At 41.1% G+C, this 21,679-nt stretch overlaps 2 protein-coding genes across 4 annotated transcripts in view; one reads left to right on the top strand and one right to left on the bottom strand.

The window, feature by feature from the left end:
• The window catches only part of LOC138968508 (germ cell nuclear acidic protein-like), a 29,387-nt gene extending 23,234 nt beyond the window's left edge, over positions 1-6,153 (top strand). The window contains exons 9-11 of the mRNA XM_070341077.1: positions 1,357-1,453; positions 2,045-2,152; positions 3,767-6,153. Of these exons, the coding sequence (XP_070197178.1) occupies positions 1,357-1,453; positions 2,045-2,152; positions 3,767-4,028 (467 nt within the window). The 3' untranslated portion in view covers positions 4,029-6,153. The remainder of the gene's footprint in view (positions 1-1,356; positions 1,454-2,044; positions 2,153-3,766) is intronic.
• Positions 6,154-6,462: 309 nt separating this feature from the next.
• Positions 6,463-21,679, bottom strand: part of LOC138968509 (uncharacterized) — a 55,406-nt gene continuing 40,189 nt past the window's right edge. For all 3 annotated transcript variants that reach the window (XM_070341078.1, XM_070341080.1, XM_070341079.1), the window contains 7 exons: positions 20,689-20,932; positions 19,525-19,659; positions 16,716-16,887; positions 16,083-16,327; positions 14,461-15,207; positions 11,086-11,236; positions 6,463-8,875 (listed from right to left, as the gene is read on the bottom strand). In XM_070341078.1, the coding sequence (XP_070197179.1) occupies positions 8,093-8,875; positions 11,086-11,236; positions 14,461-15,207; positions 16,083-16,327; positions 16,716-16,887; positions 19,525-19,659; positions 20,689-20,932 (2,477 nt within the window). In that variant the 3' untranslated portion in view covers positions 6,463-8,092. The remainder of the gene's footprint in view (positions 8,876-11,085; positions 11,237-14,460; positions 15,208-16,082; positions 16,328-16,715; positions 16,888-19,524; positions 19,660-20,688; positions 20,933-21,679) is intronic.

Genomic DNA, 21,679 nt, shown 5'->3' with positions numbered 1-21,679 from the left:
ACACCTTTCCAACCACCCCTCGTATCCAAAAAGCATAAACTTATCTTTTGTTTAGCATGGCACCGTGGCATATGTCTATATCTGTCACATAAACCATAAAAACAACCTATTCAGACAGTTTCAATTTTCACAATGCATGTCACACTTTTGGTACACAGCTTTATGGAATGACCCATATCTATTATTGTGTTTGAGTGTGTTTGTACATGGTGTTCTGAACAGAATCATCCATCATCACCACATGCGGAAGAGATGATTGTGATCAGACGATCATCTTTCACTATCATTTGTTATTACATGTATCCACAAAATATGTAAGCTAAGCTAGATCACAAATTTAGCTGCCATATAAATATTTTTTCGCCTAGTTGCTGTCGGGGCTGTGTTGTCTGAGGTTGTATTTTGTTTGGGTATTATTTGGTTAATTTTTTATTTGATTCAGGCGTTTTATTTGTTGGCTTTTCCAATATACCATGATTTTTGTTGTCGACATATGTACGTCTGATGTTTTCAGTATCATGATGGATTGTTAGAACGCCTTGTCCATCAATAGGGTCAATTATCTGATGTGTCTAAAATGTCCCTGAAAGTACATGTTAATTTAAAAGATGTTAAAGCCTCACATGAGCAAACGCTGATAATATAATAATATTATAATGCTATAACGTAAACCACAGGAATATATGCTCTCCGTGCTTTACACAATGAGGATGTGAATGTAAAAACCAAAGTAGAATATAAAAACAGAAAGGGTAAAATGCCAAACTGAATGGTGATTAACGGTGGATGATGCGGAGAGTCTGTGAGGTGTACCCTGTTGAATCTGGGCAAGTAGATATCACAGAGAGGAGAAAGTGGCTGTTGAACGTTACTCTTTAGGGACATTTGTAAAGTGAGACCAATTTAATAAGGCAAAGAACAGAAGTTACTGGCAACAGAATGCGCAGAACCCTATGTTGTAATCTTCATCGTAGATCAGCTATTTTCTGTTAGGTTTGCAATTTTTTTCGTACTGCCTCTCCTCTCCACTCGGCCCTTTCCCTGGATCAAATTCTTTAAGTTGATTTTTCAGGTGTGACAATAAACATTTCTAAATCAGCTTTGAATTGAAGAAAATCACATTTCATTTTCAACTGTTTTCTTAGACAGTGTCAGAAAGTAACGTTAATAATGTGCTGTCTGTCGCACGCTTGCACATGGATGAAAACAACGTATTTTACAAAGCACTTTAGATTTTATTCTCAGCAATGAGAAAATGTAGTTCTTGAAAGGTTTTGTTACTTTAACACAAATTCTTTTAATGGGAAAAAAAAGACATATAGGAAGATAGCATTGTCAATGTCTGTGTGTTTGCAGAACGTGTGAGGGACACTTTGGTGCATGAGATGTGTCACGCAGCTGTCTGGATGCTCAACCAAGCCAAGGAGGGGCATGGACCCCATTGGAGATACTGGTACTGACCTTGTCACAGTCAAGGTCACTGGTTATACAGTGGAACCCCTTTTAAGACCCTGTTTTCTCAGACTTTCTTTTCATAACCTCAATGTAAAACTCAAAAGTGCAATCATTTTACCATCCCTAAAGGCTAAAATTGTAGTTAAAATGGCTAATTTAATTTTTTTTCTACACAGTCAGTTTTTAATAGAGGAATTCTGGAATTAACTCTATCGGGGTTTTGTTGGTCTGAAAAAGATGAAAAAGTTAAGCATTAAGCATTGTCAGCTATCTTCAGGGATGAAACGGTAAGACAAGGCAACAACACAGACCGCGCGTGGAGAAATTGCAGTTAGTAAAGAAAACCTTAACATCTTTTTAAATGGGAATAATTGAACGTCCAAACCCTGTTTTCCTGGTTGTGTATGCACTTGGATTTATGACTTGGTAAAAGTTTATAGGGCTGCAAATATATCTGACAAATATCAATATGGGGAAAAAGATGTTAATACATTTTTTTAAATGTATATGCAAATCTAGTTGTTATGGTAAATACAATGTATTTTGTATGAGTATTGCATTCTTTTATATCTGTGTGTTTCTCTTTTAGGGCCAGCAAGGCTAACAGAGCACATCCTGAGATTCCTGTAATCCGCCGTTGCCATGACTACAGCATCAGCACCAAGTATATCTACAAATGTGTCAAGTGTGGCTACCAGTCAGTATATAATTTTTCTTCCTCTGTGTTTGACATGGTGGCACATATGTGTGGGAGGGAAAAGTGAATGAATTTAAAGTCTGATACCTGTCCGATCGCTAAGCAGACGTGTCAGTTTCCAACGCTGCTGTGACCTTGACCTCAAGCAACACTCACGTGACCTCAGGCAAAACACATTGTCAGCTATCACTTGGGGCAAGCGATCCGGCATTGCCGGGACAAATTGTAAACTACGAGGTGTATATTTTCAAAAGAAATGGGATCATATCAAGCGGACACTGCATAACTTACATGTCGGAGTCAGTTATTCGTTGCATTTGTTGTTTTAACTGGTCATCCCCGTATTTCCTGTTTGTACAAGGTAAAGGGGTGCAACTCTTCCACAACGCTTATAAATCCTGGCAGAGATATTTCCGGAAAACGTCTATTGGCTGCTAATTTCACAGAAACATATTCGTAAATTCAAATCCGTAAAGTTGTGAAGATAACGTGCGGAGCAGTTTCCAAATGTGTTGCTTTTGGTTTTATTACCGACTAAGGTTGACCTCAAAACTTGCCTCTTCCGACTTTCAAAAAAAATTACACCTACACCAGTGTTTAGAGCTGTAGCTTTGAAACGTAACACACTTTGAAGATTTAATGATCTCCAGACATGACCCACCTTACTTTTGTAAAATTTCAAAGTCACAGTGTGGTCAAATTCAGGTCAAGAAAATGATAACTGTCTGTATAACATAAGAGACAGTTATCATTTTCTTGAATGCTTTTAATGGCAGAGTATAGCATAGGAATTTGTGTGTGTGTGTGTGTGTGTGTGTGTAGCTGCAGATAATGTTGCGCACAACGATGGTGAGTCAGTTAAGCAGTTGCGCTTCTGGCCCTTTGATTAGTTCATTTCTCATGATCTTATTTTATCCAGCGAGTTGATCTGGCAAATAGCATGTTTAGTTCAATCATTGAGTTTTTGCATACATAGTTAAATCTAATTTTAGGGGAACAGATGTGCAGACAGCAGGAACAAGATTTCACTGAGAATATGCTGTGTGCTTTAACCACTACCTTATATGTATGTGTTTACACTCAACAGTTTCAGTATCCTCTTCAAAGGCAGTCTTTCCTCTGCTTGTATCATTTTATTAACGGTTCAGTGGGGCGGGGATGTAGCTCAGTCGGTAGCGCGCTGGATTTGTATCCAGTTGGCCGCTGTCAGCGTGAGTTCGTCCCCACGTTCGGCGAGAGATTTATTTCTCAGTCAACTTTGTGTGCAGACTCTCCTCGGTGTCCGAACACCCCCGTGTGTACACGCAAGCACAAGACCAAGTGCGCACGAAAAAGATCCTGTAATCCATGTCAGAGTTCGGTGGGTTATAGAAACACGAAAATACCCAGCATGCTTCCTTCGAAAACGGCGTACGGCTGCCTAAATGGCGGGGTAAAAAACGGTCATATACGTAAAATTCCACTCGTGCAAAAAACACGAGTGTACGTGGGAGTTTCAGCCCACGAACGCAGAAGAAGAAGAAGCAGAAGAAGATTAATGGTTCAGTTATGAACAAATGTATGAGGACATTTGAAAAAACAACTGATTGTAAACTTCATTTCTCTCCTTGTCAGAATTGGTCGGCACTCCAAGTCGTTGGACACAGAGAAGAAAGTGTGTGGGAAGTGCAGGGGGTGCTTCCAGCTCCAGGCTCCGTACAGCAGGCACACTTCCACCACCTCTGTCCCTGCTACGCCTCGCACGCCCAACCCTTTTGCCATGTTTGTCAAAGAAAACTACGGCAGCATCAAGAAGCAGGGAGGTGGCCTTGCACACAAGGATGTGATGGACGCACTCAGCAAGGAGTTTGCAAAAACCAAGCTCACCTTCACATGATTTGATGACACCTTCTTTTCTTGGTTTCTTTTTTTCTCCACTCGGTGCTCATATTCATAGTTGATTTTCTAAACTTAGCACAAAAAAAAGATTGTGACAATTTTCGCACCCCAACAAAAGCCTTCAAAGGCATAGCAAGTTTGAATGAAAAGACACGGGTATGAATACTTTTGTTGGGGTGCGAAAATTGTCATAAGTTGCTAAGTTTATTTTATTGGTTTCTGTTGGGAGTTAAGTTGGAAAATGTTATACATGTTTCTGTTTACTGTCAATACACGTGTTTCAACATGTAGTGCGCTGGCAATCAGTTGTTCGGGAGAAGTCAACACTACCAAGTTTGTGTATCATTGAAGCTTGGTTATGAACTAAAATGAAAACCCTGTTTACTCTTTAAAACAGAATGTTACTTTTGTAGCATGTGCAGGCAGCTGTTTGATTTGCAAGCAATGTTTGTTTTTATGTCTCATATGTGCGAGTGTTCATGTGTGCGCTGTTGATATTTCCTCCAGCTGATTTCTGTGTGTGAATGATAACAAAAAGCTGCACTGATTCTGATGAATATAGTCTCTGTGTATGTGTGGGTGCTGGCTTTTGAGTATGCGTATGCTGGCTTTTCTGTGTGCATGAGCGCGTAGAATGTGTGTTTGATTGTGTGCCTATCTTGTCTCTTTGTCTCTCTTTCTCACTTTTTCTCTAGACTATATAGCCTGTGTGTGTGTATATGTGTGTGGATTCTGGCTTTACAGTGTATTCCTGTGCCAGCATTTTATATGTATTGTGTGAATGTGTGTGTTCTCTCTCATGTCTGTGTGTGTGAAGTAGGATAAAATAAATGTTATACCTTCAGAAAATATTCATCAATGAAAGCATGTACAAGTTTTTGAAAGAAATGGGTTAGCAGTTAGTTCTGCTATGAACTTGGCCAAATTTGGCGCCAACACAGTATTTTCCAGGCCTGTGTTAAAATGCTGTGTTCCAGCAGATTTTTCACCAAATGTTGTTCAAGGGAAATAATCAATTTTCATGGTTCTATTGGGTTTGGTAAAGCTGAACCATGTAGTATGTAAACATCTTAAAACAGATAGACTGCTATTGTTCCAAAATTCTGTTTTTGACAAAGCAAGAAATTCACAATGTGATTGTTCATCAGCTTCTTCTTCTTCTTCTTCTGCGTTCGATGTTTGTTCATCAGCATTTTCACGAGTTTCCATTCATAACAAGCTGAGTAACAAAAAACATTGTGTGCGTCAGATTGTCTTGACTGTATTTCTCTCTCCTGTCAATACACACTAAACTATTGCACCTCATTTTCTACCTATGCCAACAACTTCATAGATGTGTAATAGACGTTTTCTGGAAGTAACTCGGTCAGGATTTTCAATGTTGTGGAAGAGTTCCGCCACGCGTTTTACATACAAACAGGAAACATAGTTGACCAGTGAAAACTACAATCGCAGCAAATAACTGATACCGATGTGTATGCTATGCAGTGTCCGCTTGATATGACCCCATTTCTTTTCGAAAATATACACATTGGAGTTTACTATTTGTTGCGGCAATGTGTTTTGCCCGAGGTCACGGCAGTTTAGGAAACTGACACGTGTGCTTAGCGATCACAGCAGCCCATCGCCAGTGCGTTGTTCCGATGTGCAGATTTTTGAAAGAAAAAGACATATCAATTGGACACTGCATAGCATACACATCGAAGTCAGTTGTTTGCTGATATCGTGGCTTTTACTGGTCGACCACATGTTTTCTTTATGTACACAAACAGTGGGGGGCAACTCTTATTATTTCCGAAATAGTCCATTCTATTCAAACTTCCTATGCCCTAAAAGGCACTTGAACCAGGTTACTTGACAAAAAGTGGTGTCTTTCAGCAATGTTGATGTTAAAGCTGTGAGAACATTCCTACATTTAACGGCTACTTCATGTAACAATTCTGAGCATTGAAGCATTTCTTCAGAAGTTCAGCAACTATGCCACAAGCTGTCCATGCCTGGGGCCTCAATGTGCGTGCCTGTTTGTGTGTATGTTGTTTGGGACCATTGAATTTTCTAAATATTTTTGAAATGATTTTAACATTGTGTTAGCATTATCATTGTTTGTTTGTATTTAACCTACACAGGACAGCAAAAAATAAACACAAAAACAAAAAAACACATGATTTTTGGAAGTCTTAAATGTCCTTCTTACTGGTCAATAGGGTGCAGGGGGTTATGGTTGAAAAAAGTTGTGCCTTCTAGTCCCGAAAGTATGATGTGCAAGTTACACTGACCTCAAAAGCAACTACAACAAGAACAACAAAATACACCAGTACCCTTTGGGATACCACAGCAAAACTTGAACTAACAAATTCATTGTGAAATGTTAAAGCACACATCATAGTCAGAAATTTCATCCACCCACAAAATGATTGTTCTAGGTGTACAAGTAAGTTTTGAGCATTTTATTAAATGTGCAATTTCGGTTATTTCATTTTATAATCACACCGCTATGCAAAGTGCAGTAAAAGTGAGAGAGTTTAGAAATTAGCAGGATAACAAAACATATCTTTGTAGTGTTTTAATAGTAAATGAACTATGTATTCACCCATTTTCATTGAAATATGTCACTCACTGACTCAGCATTGAGTTCAACATGGTCAAATAGATATTACAAGTTAGTACATGTATTACAACAGTCAGCCACTTAAAGGCACACTCCTTCCTGTGAAAACAATTGGGCACACCATCTCAAATCTGGGATAAGACCATCCCTCCACTTGGTCACATACCAAATATCAACACCGTCCCCCCCGCGGGTTAGGGGGAAGAATTTACCCGATGCTCCCCAGCATGTCGTAAGAGGCGACTAACGGATTCTGTCTCTCCTTTTACCCTTTCTTGTATAGAATATAGTCAATGTTTGTAAAGATTTTAGTCAAGCAGTATGTAAGAAATGTTAAGTCCTTTGTACTGGAAACTTGCATTCTCCCAGTAAGGTAATATATTGTACTACGTTGCAAGCCCCTGGAGCAATTTTTTGATTAGTGCTTTTGTGAACAAGAAACAATTAACAAGTGGCTCTATCCCATCTTCCCCCCCTTTCCCCGTCGCGATATAACCTTCGTGGTTGAAAACGACGTTAAACACCAAATAAAGAAAGAAATCAACACCGTCCTGTGATGAGTTGAATTTATTTGGTGAATTAATTTGAAAAACCACTGGTTGCATTGACAAAATGTATTTGTCAAATGATTGCCACTGTGCACAGAGACCACCCAGGCTGTTGACCATGTGACAAAGTGGAGAGATGGTCTCATCCCACACAACTGTGTTCACCAGAAGGAGTGTGATTTTAAACAGATTATTCACATTATGCAAATCTAAAGCACCAGTTGCTGATTCCAGGGATTCATAAAAAGTGGATCAGTCATCAACAATTCAATTTGTTGCCTAACAACAGAATAACAAGGGTTTAATCATAAATGTTGTGGGGTTAGGTAAGGAACCACGCCAAGAAAAGGCACCAAGTAACAAATGTTAATGTTTGAGCTTATGTGCTAAAATAATATACATGTATGTACATCTGCAATCTTTGAAACCATTGAAATTTACACAATTTCAATTTAACATTTTCGAAATCAAATACTGGGAAATCTCATGAAAATTCAGTCATAACTTATTGCAACCAGAAAATAATTTTCCCCCCAAACGGTTCATTCTTCCTTTATCTTTGTCTTGCTTGTGTTGTTTTTAAGGGGGGGGGGGGGGGGTGGTGGAGTTCAAAACAAATGATTCAAAGATTCAGCCACCCCAAAACCAGGTCATGTCGGGGAATGTTGTTCAAAAGGTGTATGTACATTAAGGGCATCTCCCAATGGAGCCATCATAACTTTAGTGTTCTCTTATTTAACTAATTGCCAAGGACAGAATGTTCCAAAGAAGCTGCCAAAGTTTGACAATAAAAGTAAACAAAACTTTGAATAAACTGGTCAGGTCTACATGTTGGTGAATTCTCCATTAACTAAAAATTAATTACTTTAATGTGTACAAATAAACAAGCAAGCACCGTAAGTTCGATCATCTTTTTACATGCTTAAACAATTCCAGAAACAAGTTTTTCATGTACACTTGACAGAATAAGTTCTGACCCTGCTTCTCACCCATAGTGGCCTTCATTTTAAAAGGGTGAAGAAAAAAAGTGGCATTGTTGTAAAAAGAATAAGTGACGGATCTGTCATGCTCCCACAGACTTTTGCCTGTGACATACTTAACGTCAGACCTGTGGGACAGTCCAAAGTGTATTGTAGGAACGGCCAGTTCTATGATGACACCATGGCGCATGAAGTACCTGGAGAAACTGACGAAGCGGTCTATGAGGACTTGAGGGATGTAGAAGAGGTCCATGGCTCTGTGTGTCAGCAAGCCCGCCAGTCTGTTGGCCCGGTAGTAGTTGTTCAAAAAGCCCAAGGCTTCCTGCTTGGACGGCTCATCCCACACCTCAGCCCCACGCAGAGCAGACTTATTAGGTGGAAACCCTTCCTTCCCATTCTTATACAGTTCAAGGAAAGTGGTTGCTGCGCGATGCTTTGGTGACTGGCTAGTCTTGTTAAAGTTGGGGTCAAGGCGTCGCAGCTGCTCGGAGGTCATGCCGCTGATACGTTCAAGGTCAGCCAAGGCATGCAGCACAGCAGGGCGGCCCCTGGACTTTTTCCACCAGTACCAGTCCCAACGGTGGCTGCTCTGGTCACCACGCATGGTCGTGAAGCCATGAGGCATCCACATGGAGTCACGGGGCATGTTGAATAGCAGCCAGGTATTGAGCAGAGTGTCATCTCCGATCTGAAGGAAGCCTCGTACACCCTGCAACAAACAGCACATATGTTCTTAAGTGGTGCTCTTTTCAACAACAACTACGAAAAAAATGCAATAAAGTCTATTACACCATGACCCCACCCCGTCCAAACTTTAGGTCCTTTTTCATTCAACCCTTTTTTTTTAACGTAAGTTTTGTAGTGCTTTACTCCAACTCAAGCAAACACTTTTGAGTTCATCAGCTTTGCATGACGGTTGGAACTAAAAAGAACCTCGCAGATACCTCATGCCAAATGCTGACATTTAACTTTAACTCATTACATTGTCTTTGGCATTAAGATAAACTTCATGGTGGCTTATTTGGCTTGGTTCCTCATCGTTTCAAAGGCTATTTTTAAACACAAAAGGTAAACCAAAAATTCACCGAAATCTGATCTATCAGTCTTTAAAGGCACAGTAAGCCTCCCGTAAACCATCACAGATACTGCCAGGCTTTTACACACAGGACAAACACCCTTTCATTTACACAATCACCGCTTTTGAACATCCTAGGTGCCCTCCGTAAAGAGCGAGCAATTTTCAAAGAACGACCAAGATACGCAACAAATAGCAATGAAGAAAGTCACTTCTCAGTACTTGATGGCAGCAACATGACAAATTATTTTGACGTTTTTTGTGTGCTTCATTTTTGCTTCCTGCCACCTTACCTGTTTGCAAGTCCATACTGCAGCGCAGTATGTCATGTTTCTCCTTTTACCCTTGTTAAGTGTTTCTTGTATAGAATATAGTCAATTTTTGTAAAGATTTTAGTCAAGCAGTATATAAGAAATGTTAAGTCCTTTGTACTGGAAACTTGCATTCTCCCAGTAAGGTAATATATTGTACTACGTTGCAAGCCCCTGGAGCAAATTTTTTATTAGTGCTTTTGTGAACAAGAAACAATTGACAAGTGGCTCTATTCCATCTCACCCCTTTCCCCGTCGCGATATAACCTTCGTGGTTGAAAACGACGTTAAACACCAAATAAAGAAAAAAGCAGCGCAGCGAATGGTTGTTCTAACAGTGTAATACTAATTCATTATAACATCAACAGCCTCGTAACAAAGATCTAGCCTACCCACAGATGCATCAATCCAGTTAAATTTGTTCTGATAGGTAGTGTAGCATTTATAATACAACAGTAGATGTTAACACTGTCATGTATATCTATCTTCTATCTATATATATACGACTTGTGTCTGTGTGTGTGTGTGTGTGTGTGTGTGTGTGTGTGTGTGTGTGTGTGTCCGCGATGCACGGCCAAAGTTCTCGATGGATCTCTTTCATATTTGGTGGCCATATTCAGGTACACCCCGGACACAACCTGGTTGATGAGATATTTCAACACGTGCTCTCGGCGCGCAGCGCTGAACCGATTTTGTTTTTTCTCTGGATCCATTCCCAGTAACTCTTCCTCATCTTCTCCAGTGTTTTCAGCGTTTATCTCCCTTCCTTCGTGTGGCGTCAATCCATATTCCCGTTTCTATTTTTAGAAGGTCACTGTCGACAACGCTCAATCCATATTCCCGTTATACTATTTTTAGAAGGTCACTGTCCCGGCAAAGCCGGGTATTACTCTTCTCCATATTACTCTTCTCCAGTGTTTTGCGCGTTTATCTCCCTTCCTTCATGCGGTGTGCCGGCAAAGCCGGCGTACACCAGGCAAAGCCGGGTCCCCGGCGCAGCTGGGTATTCGGCTCGACTTCTTCCCGGCGAAGCCGTACCCGGCGAAGCGGGTATTCATCTAGTATATTCATACATCAACATACGTGTGCACCATTGTTTTGCACAAATAATCTTCATACATGTAGGCTACCTAAATAAAAAATAAAAAATAAAATCAATAAAAACTGCCCCACGGAATGTTATAGTCAACCGTTTTAAGTACTAATTCTGTATAATGATGATGTAAATTAAGCACTATATCAGTGCATGCTTGACTAAACTGAGAAAAGATTGACTCCAAGACCAGGTATTTGTCTAAAATCTTTAATTGTGCATTAAATATCAGTAAAACACCTGTGCGATCAGTCAGTCATGTCTACCACGCATCTTTCATAACGTATTTTCATAAACGTGTGTGTCTGTATGTGTACTGCTAGTGCTAGTCCAAGTCAGTGTACGTATTTCCAAACGTCTGGTTCTTGTTCTGATGACCATTTCAGTTCTGTCATTCCTATTTCAACTTTTAAATCGCGTGGCCACGCTAATGAACTCACCTGAAAATTGATGCGGGCAGCTGTGGTGAGACACTCGTACATGAGATACCACTGGTCACTCAGCCCCTCTACCATGGTCAGGTAAGGAAAATCCTCATTCCGATTGCTCGCCACAAGTTCATCCACATTTGGAACGCAGTACACAATATGCCTGGAAAATAACGTGACAAAATTAAGACATCTCACCCCCTTTCTTCCCCTCCTCTTCCATTCGTTAGTCTGTCTTGAATGTTGAAACCTGCAAGCCACATTCCTTCTACACACAGTGTTGTACTGCATATGTAGCAACACATGTCAAATGAAAATAACCGGTAGGTTTGACTATGTACCAATTTTGCCAATTTTGTTTCCAATATTTTTAGATTTGTTACACATGAACAACAAAATGCTGTTTAACGCCATCCCTTGTCGGCAAATCAGTGTTTCGACTTGCAACTTGATCAATATTGCATTTTACTTTGCTTTCTCTAACACAAATTCCTGCACACTGGACTCAACAAAAACAAGCAAGACGTGTAGGCCTACCAAATAAGTAAATAAATAAATAAAGGAAATAAAGAGGATTTCCTCAGCCGCTGTCCATGCATCTGACGAAAACTCTTATCAGACTACTTAAAACTTCTTCATAGGATCATACGCGGCAACTTCGTGTAGACTTTTGGCACGTGCGCGTCACGCTCCCTTGAGAAAAAATGATGTCAGTGGGTGGTAAGCAAGCACACAGGCTTCACCGTGTGTTAACTGATTCCGTTCATACAACGGATGTTTACGTTCGTACGTAGGATGTTTCCGTTCATACAGCCTCATTTTCGGCACTTGCTTGGGGAAAACTTGAAACGTGGCGGTAAGTAGTGTGGGCAGCGTATTTTTGTGATATTGCAAGAATTAGGTAGCTAATTGGTTGGGCGATGTGTACCAAGGTGCTAGCAATCCTCATGATAACACACGCGGGCCAAACGTGGCAGAATTGCCTGATTTTTTTAACATTTTCTTTTTTTTCTCGCTCCGTTATCAAATCTGACCCCTGATTTGCACATGATCATCAAAACCATTGCCTGTTACGACATTTCGCTTGAACAGAAGTTTATAGAAACCCATGGCTTTTGTACAATCACTTGTTTTCGAAAACATGCAGATTCCGTTCGTACGCCAAGATTCCGTTCGTACAAAAGTGCATGTTTCCGTTCGTACGAAAAAGCGTTTACGTTCGTTCACATTCGTACACATTCGTTAGATCAGGCAGAAACAGTCCCCCACTTCAAGTTATGTATGTTTTAATGGCCGTCATATAGCACAGAGTACGCCTACGAGTGATATTGGACCTATGTGAACCATAAGATGCATTGAATTTGCATCAAACAGTTTTGACGAAAACAGGTGTCCGTACCACTTTCATCAAATTATTTCTGTTCGTACGCGTTATATGACGTTTGTGATTTTGGTTGATGCAAATTCAATACGTGTTATGGTTCACATAGGTCCAATATTTGATCTTACTGTCGGTGTGCAAATATTACTGAAATCGGTAATTCTTAATCGGAAAATTCAAGACTTCCATCAATTTGGGAGGTAACCACATTTGAGTGGCTGTTATGTGACCCCTGTGAAAGAAATTGTTATCCGTAAGTGCGCCAAACAGCAAGAATAAGCACCTTTTTAGTCACAGAAAGGTTGATATAATTATAATAAAGTGGTTTGTTTGTTTATTTGGTGTTTAACGTCGTTTTCAACCACGAAGGTTATATTGCGACGGGATCATAAAGTGGTGCAATACTTCAATGGACGAGTTCACAAATCAAAAACATTCGTCCTTAAAAAAAAGGCACACACAATTCATTCACATTGTTTTTTAAACGTGCAGTCAGGACCCTGCTTCGCCCGGGTGTTTCTGATCTCTCAGAAATTTCTAGAATCTTATTCCAATAAGGATAAGAATAGTTGAAAGTGTGTGCTAATGTATACATTTGGTTTAAAAGGCTGGGAGACAATGTAAAAGTATAACCACGAACACACTTTGTTTTGCTGAAAAATAACTTTGACATGAGCAGGTCTAACTTTGACTCTATACATTCTGTGAGAATGATCAGGCATATGCATATATATGTATGATACAAGTTACCCCCCTTCAATGTATAACCAAGTAAGAGTTACCTCCATTTGCTTCTAGACATTTCCTGAACTGTCCGGGTATCTGTGTTGTAGGCTCCACTGTATATACAGACACTAAATTTGTTTGTTTGCTTAACGCCCAGCCGACCACGAAGGGCCATATCAGGGCGGTGCTGCTTTGACATATAACGTGCGCCACACACAAGACAGAAGTCGCAGCACAGGCTTCATGTCTCACCCAGTCACATTATTCTGACACCGGACCAACCAGTAGACACTAAATACCTCATGTAAACTCACACTGTTTTCTGAATAAGATAGGGGATTGATGGCCTTTTCAGTCATATAATTGGTTTTACAGTAAACGACCTCATCACACAGACCTGCCCTCAAACGCACCAGCCTAGTGGTTTTTTTTTATGACGGTTAGTATAGAATTCAGAACATTCTTGTGTAATGGTTCTTGTGTAATGGTTCTTACACCTCCGATTCATCCATGGAATCGCGTGGTTTCTCATCTCGGCAGGGTAAATCTTATCCAATCTTATGTTAAATGGATGTAAGTCTGTCTGTCAGTCTGTCTGTCAGTCTGTCTGTCAGTCTGTCTGTCTGTGGTCGCCATACCTCAGAGATGGTAAGAGGCAAGAATAAGATATTGTCACACCTGGGTTTTATTTTTTTGCTTCATTATTTTCTTTCTGAGATTATGAACCTCCCCTTTATTGAATTCACGCTTCATAGTGCAAGGCCAGTACAACGCCTGCTATTCATCTTTCGCAAGCACATTGTGTCGGTGACATTATAGTTTCTCTATTGCAATTATCAGGGTATAATACATGAAAACGAAAAATTAAAGGTAACAGTACCAAAAGGTACCAGAAGCCAAGGGGGTAACTCTTGCTTCGCTATCCATGGAAGGAAGGCAAGTGTGCCTTCCTGGCGAGCGGCCGAAATTCCATCAAGCTAAGTTTTTGTCACTAATTGTTTGTCTGTTCACTTAAAAGACCGTTGGGTCGATATATTTGTGACTAACGTATTGTTTAGTCAATAACAAACGTTTCAACAACTTCTTGTTTTTTTATTCTGAATTTTAGAACGTTGGCAGTCTCTTTGATTTTGTATTTTCACACGAAAAGAGTCTTAGAGAGATCAAGATATTTTCTTGTGTCTGAAACTCTGCAATGTACCTAAACGTCGAATCTCAAAAGAAAGAAAACTGCGACCAATTGTATTTTGTTCACACAGAGCTAGGTTTTAGCATCTTACTTGAAGAAGGGCCGGTGCATGGTCTCCAAGAAAGGCAGGTTGTTCCAGAAGAAGCGGTTGCTGTTGAAGACGACAATCAGCACCACCTCCATGATCAGCGGCTTCCTCCACTGGGCGGTGGGGAACCAGTTCACACCACCAACGCTGCCATTGCAACTTCTCTTCACCTGGTCCGCGCACTGGCTTCGTAAACGCTGCTCCACTTTGCTTCCTCCGGATTCCAGCTGCGACAGCACACTACCGAAAGTCATGCGCATTTCACTGACTTTCCTCACACCACGCCACGGAGAACTTCTTCTAGCCGGTTCCACAACCCCAGCAGTTTTCTGTAAGGCGATGATCCAAGATTTCAGCAGAGACTTTTCGTGTTGATTAATAAAGCTACCATTTTTAAACATGTCCTCAACAAGAGCGTCGATACACCCAAAAAAAGTCAAGTTACTGGCACACTTCCACGCATCCAAAAATAGCACAAGGCCTTGAGCATCAACAGCCTGGCCAGCCTCAGACTCGGGAAATGGTCCAACACTTGACGTGGCGTGAAGCTGGTAATAGCCGGAGAAGGCGTCCATCTCCCGGAAGAGTCTCTGGGCCAGGAGGAGACGCAGGGCGTGGCAGCGCACACTGTGAGACACACAGGGCAGCACCAGCCCCCACACGGCGTCCCGGCTGTACACGCTGCACGCGGGGATGGCAGCCGAGAAGCTTCTCTGGCCCACGAACACTGGAGGTGCAGAGCGGTCAAATCTGTGGAAAGGAAAGGCTAGTTTAGACGGGCACAATAACCTCGTGGATAAGGCGTCGGCCTCCCCTGCGGAAGGCTGAGTGTTCGAATCCTGGACACGCCTGGTGGGTTAAGGGTTGAGATTATCCCGATCTCCCAGGTCAGTTAATGTGCAGACCTGCCAGCGCCTTATCCCCCTTCATGTGTACATGCAAGCACAAGACCAAGTAAGCACTGAAAAGATACTGTACTCCATGTCAGAGTTCCGTGGGTTATAGAAACACGAAAATACTAAGCATGCATCTCCCCAAAACAGAGTATGGCTGCCTACAATAAATTGGTTAGCGCCATTATAAACCTTCATTTGAAAATGGCTTCATCTGCAGAGATCTAAGCTAAATTCAATGCTTTGCGTATGTACATGTGCCCTTTGAGCGTGGTGTTTTCGTAAAGCTCTGATTGCCATGACTCTTTTTCTGGGCTGGCTTCAACAATTTTTAATTCCCCTGTTTTCAACAACAGAAGGGCAAACTACTAAAAGCCAACACTCCATTTTTATTTAAATTTTATTTTATTTTTTAAGTTTATGACTATAATCATTCAGAACTGGGACAATCCGCCGTTTGAACCGTGCAGTTGATCACTGATGCATCTTATCTTATAGATGAACGGTTCCACAATAGTCTGAGAGAGAGCGAGCGATTCGTCAGCCAGAAGAAGTGCTGTGCGTAACATGCCCAGCAACGTCACGTGTGTCTGGCAGCTCAGACTCTATAATTCGCAGGTTGTAACTATGTTGGTGTCCCAAGTAATTTCAACCGTTGATGTCTTGTCTATCTGATGTGAGCTTTAGTCAAAACAAAAACAAGCACGAAATCAAAAACATTCCATCTGATACCTTGTTATAGGGGCACCCCCACGCTTGTCCGTCACAATATCTTGAGAGGCTTCACTCAGCGCGTGCTTCACCACCACATTGTGGTCAAAGTCTCTGATGAAGTACAAGTGGGAATTGTTCAGTCGCCCGCCGCTGCTACCTGATGCAGCCCTGGGTGCCGCCGCCCACGCCCCAAAGTGAGCGTAAGGGTTGAAGAGAAGCGTTTCGTTGTACATCATGCCATGATCCTTTTCTGCCGGCGAAAACTGCAAAACGCAATCATTTTTTTACGGTGATTTTTTTGACAGGATGAGAGAACTGTTGATCAGCGAACATTTCTAATTATCGCCATCATCATCAAGATCATCACTGTCAACATCATCACCGTCAACATCATCATGTGTTGCTATTTAATTGTACGTGAACAGCGTACATTTGCAGCAAATAAGTCAAATAAAATGTCTTCTTCTATAGACACAATAACAATAAGGAAGTTGGAACAATAGAGTGGCAGAAGAATCAACTGAAAGTTACCTGCAGGACGCACAAAAAGCTAACCAAAGGAGAGACCCACAACCTCTTACAATGGAGAGGGTGTGACAGAATGTTCTCAACAGAAGCCCATTGGAAGGCTTAAGAAAGCAAACCAGAAACCTTCAAAACTGTGACGGCCTCTGCCAGGGACACGGAACAGTCGGCGTCTAAAATGAGCTGAGCTCCGTGCGACAAAGCGGCGAGGTAGGCCAGGTTCTTCCACCAGGCTGCACCCTCATGCCTGAATACTGTCCTGTTGGAGTCTGGCTCAAGTGTTACGCACGATGGTAACCTGCAAAGGGTATTCAGTCATGAGACTAGTTCTCCAGTGTTGGTCACTTTTTGGGGTCATCAAAATTAGAGGAAAGTATTTGTTAAATGAAACATTCTTATGCATAAAGGTTTGTTGATTTCTGTGCAACCTTTATCCGCTCTACATTTAGTCTACCTCTTGTGAAAATTGAGCTTTATTTGTAAGTCAGAAAAGAACTCAAAACATTTCAAATCCTCACTAAACTGATGGCAAAAATCAGGTCTGTCGCAAAACCCTTACAGATGTAGCTCTAGTTTCTCGTACTGGCGACGCTAAATTTAGCTCTGTGGCCTTCTACTATAACAAGGCTTGGTTTCCTGGAGATCGCTCTAACATTGAAAACGTTGCGATGAAACCACACGGTAATTCTGTTATTTGTAGAACCTACATAAATGAACGTGCCTGCATCCATAGATGGTTAAATGTGTCAAAGTAGTGATAATCAAAGCAAGCTATTTACACCATTTCTCTTCAGTCAAACTTGGTCTTCATAATTCAGCTAAGGTACTGATGGTGTCACAATGTAACGCCCGAAATGCACGGTGCGTGCACCCTGCATTCCCCCTCTTCCTCCCCTGTCTTGTACGATATCTCAACCGTGTACAGAAAATATTTTTGTACGAATAAATTCAGATTCTGCATAGAATGGAGCTTAAAATAAGCCAGAACAGGAATGCATTTTATTTTGTAAGCTTAGTTCCCCTTTTTCGTGACTAACACTGAAGAACAACTCATTGATATTGCAGAAAACAATGTATTGTTGAGTAAATGAGAATGAATAGTTATCCCCTACAGTTTCAAGAAATATGCATATTCCCTGATTATACCCATCACCTTATACATAATTAAAACAAGTCGCTAAAGACGAAAATACAACATTTAGTCGAGCTGTCGAACTCACAGAATGAAACTGAACGCACTGATTTTTTTTACCAAGACCGTATACTCGTAGCATCGTCAGTCCACCGCTCGTGGCAGTGAAATTGGCAAGCCAGAATGCGCGGTAGTGCATGGTTGCGCTGAGCAGGATAGCACGCTTTTCGTATCTCTATTCTTTATAACTATCTGAGCTTGTTTTTAATCCAAACATCTATATCTATATACGGCTTGTGCGTGTGTGTCTGTCACTTCGCGATGCACGGCCAAAGTTCTCGATGGATCTGCTTCAAATTTGGTGGGCATATTCAGGTAGACCCCACCCAACCTACAGCGCCATCAGCAGACCATCCTCTTCCGCCTACGGACTGGACACTGTCGACTGCGTGCCCACATGCACCGCCTTGGTCTGTCGCACATACCGAACTGCCCGTGCAAAACAGGCCCACAGACCCCGGAGCACATCCTGCAGACCTGCCCGCTCCACCAGGAAGCCAGAACAGATCACTGGCCCCAAGGTGCCACACTGCAGGAGCAACTCTGGTGCACCAAAGACTCCCTGATCCTGACCACTAGCTTTATTCAAGCTACAAAACTTGAAGTCTGACCTGAGGCCAAAAATCCTGGAACGCCGAAGAAGAAGAAGAAGAAGGTAGACCCCGGACACAATCTGGTCGATGAAAGTTTTCAACACGTGCTCTAAGCGCGGCGCGGTGAACCGATTTTGGTTTTTCTGTAGATCCATTTCCAGTAACTCTTCCTTATCTTCTCCAGTGTTTTGCGCGTTTATCTCCCTTCCTTCGTGTGGCGTCAATCACGTCAACACGTGCTCGAAGCCGGCCAACCGCCACGCTGCATACTCCGTCTCGCGATCATCCCGGCGAAGCCGGTGCGAACCGCCACGCTGCATACTCCGTCTCGCGATCCACCTGGCGAAGCGGGTAATGATCTAGTAATATATATATCTATTTGTTTTTGGAATCACGAACCGACAAGGAAGAAGACGAAATTGTTTTTAAATCGATTTTGGAAATTTAATTTTAATCATAATTTTCATATTTTTAATTTTCAGGGCTTGTTTTTAATCCAAATATAATATATTTATATGTTTTTGGAATTACAAAATGATGAGGAATAAGATGAATTTGTTTTTGAATCGTTTTATAAAACAATAATGTAAATTAACAATTTTCAGATTTTTAATGACCAAACTCATTTATAAATTTCTAAGCCTCCAAGCTGAAATGCAATACCAAAGTCTGGCCTTTGTCGAAGATTGCTTTGCCAATCAATTTCATTGAAAAATGAGGGTGTGACAGTGCCGCGTCCACTTTTACTAAAAGCCGGAGATGACGTCATCAAAGACAGTTATCGAAAAAATGAAAAAAAGGAACTCTCATGTAAAGTTTCATGAAGATCGGTCCAGTAGTTTACTCTGAATCGCTCTACACACACACACACACACACACACTGTGACACATACACCATGACCCTCGTCTCGATTCTCCCTCTACGTTCTAACATTTAGTCAAAACTTGACTAAATGTAAAAAAGAAAGATGATAGGATGCGACAGTACAATATTAGAATTGTCATGATTGCTAGATTATGGTCCGAACTATAGTAAATGACAGACTCTTCATCTGGCCCAGTATTTCTCTCTCTCTCTCCCCCCCCCCCCCCCCCCCCCCCCCAAGTGTGCAATGCAGTGAAGCTGAAGTGACCTGACACAAACACTTACTTGCATCCTGTTTGCCTCCCTGCATGTCCTATGACCAGTGTTTTCCAGCCACTGGGAGTGGACACACTTCCCCTGCAGTCTGTGGACGTGACGTCGAGTACAATCCACTTGTTGTGTGTCTGGATCTTCAGCTCCCTGCATATTAAAAGAGGTTATTCATGGCTGACACATGGCACAACTGAATTTGATGAAAAGATACAAAAATCATGTTCAAATTCACAAAAGCAAGGTCCTCTTAGTTAAAATCGACACAAAATCAGAAGTTTTTTATGTTGGTGAAAAGAACAATCACTTTTCTATTCAAAACAATCAGTTTTGTTCGCCTATTCTGGATCAAAATAAATAATGTTAAATGAACAACATTTAAAAAAAAAGTTCACTGCAGTTTTCAACTTTTTTAAAGGGGCGGATAGGACGTCATCAAAGACATTAACAGAAAAAATGAAAGAGAAAATCAAACAAACAGTGATGGGATTTTATGTGGAAGAATATACTTGCAAATTGTTATAGTCACCTGTCCATTTGTCTTATGTAGATCGCAGAGTCATAATCATAACAAGTGGCGTAAAATTTAAAATTAATACATTTAGTCATATTGTCGAATTCACAGAATGAAACTGAACGCACTGCATTTTATTCCCACCAAGCCGATAAACAATAAAAAAAAAAATATGATGAAATCATTTTTGGGTCGATTTCTAACATTTTAATTTTAATTAGAAGTTTGAGATTTTGAATGACCAAACTCATTTATCAATTCTAAAATTTCAAGCTAAAATGCAATCCTATAGTCTGGGCTTCGAAGATTTCTTGACCAACATTTAAATCAATTTGATCGAAAAATGAGAGCCTGACAATGCTTCAAGTTTCACTAAAAGCCGGATACGACGTCATCAAAGACATTTATCCAAAAAAGGAAAAAGTGATCTTGGGGTATCATCTGGACGAATTTGTATGTAAAGTTTCATGAAGATCGTACCAGTAGTTTTCACGGAATCGCTCTACACACACACACACACCATCACCCTCGCCTCGATTTCAAATCTATGTTAAACCATTTAGTCAAAACTTGACTACATGTATAGGCTGTGTTAAAAAAAAATACTACATTACAAAAAATGTGTCTATACAGTGAATCTTGATTTAACAGAGGCCTTGACTTACTGAACATAACGCAGGTGCCACTCTTCGATGACAACATTTTGACTGTCTCCTGTACCAGACGCTGGTGCCTTGGAGAATGGGCTGCGGGTGTCAACCAGGACGTTTCTGTAGCCTGCGCCGAGATTTGGTTGGTCGGTGTCCGTGTCGCTAGCAGGGGAGTCTATCTGGTGCCACATGTAGCGAAACTCCATCAGCACCAGAAACAGCACCAGGCATACCAGCACCGTCCACGTTCTCTGCAGAGCTGGGAAAAAGGAAACATCAATGTTTGTTTGTGAGTCTCTCTTTCTCTCTCTCTCTCTCTCTCTCTCTCTCTCTCTCTCTCTCCCTCCCTCTCTCTCTCTCCCTCCCTCCCTCTCTCTCTTAATAATCTCAAATGGCAGACTCGCATCAATGGAATCTGCAAAAAAATTGCTAAAAACCTGTTTCTTTTGTCAAAGTTACAAAGCATTATTAATCTAGACACAAGAAAACTATTTTACAATGCCCACATAAAACCCCATATTGATTATGCTTCCATAGTATGGGACGGGTGTAGTGAAGTTCACTTGAAGAAGCTGAAATCGCTCCAGCGTAGAGCTGCTAAACTAGTTCTGCCCAGTCCATCTCTTTATACAAAGGAAAAGATGAAAAGTATTGGGTTAAGCTTAAAGAAGCAGCTTTTGTATAATAAATGTTCATTTATGTATCAAGTATAAGGACGCCCCAACATATCTTATACAACTCTTCAAATCATCTCCGTCATATTATTCAAACACTCGAAATAACCTTGCCTTACCAAGGCCCCGCATCGATTTGTTTAAAACTAGTTTTTCTTATTCTGGTGCGTTCCTTTAAATTCACTACACGTACCTGTAAATATTAGGTCATGTCTGTCATTATCTTCTTTTAAAAGACAGCTCCGAAAGCACCTCTCTAACGACTAAGTCGGTGTACAATTTGTGCGAGTGTGTGTGAGGGTGCGTAATATAGAGCTTAAACAATGACCACG

Source organism: Littorina saxatilis, linkage group LG6, assembly GCF_037325665.1.
Source record: "Littorina saxatilis isolate snail1 linkage group LG6, US_GU_Lsax_2.0, whole genome shotgun sequence".
Lineage (NCBI taxonomy): Eukaryota > Metazoa > Mollusca > Gastropoda > Littorinimorpha > Littorinidae > Littorina > Littorina saxatilis.
This window is presented reverse-complemented; position numbering and strand designations above follow the sequence as displayed.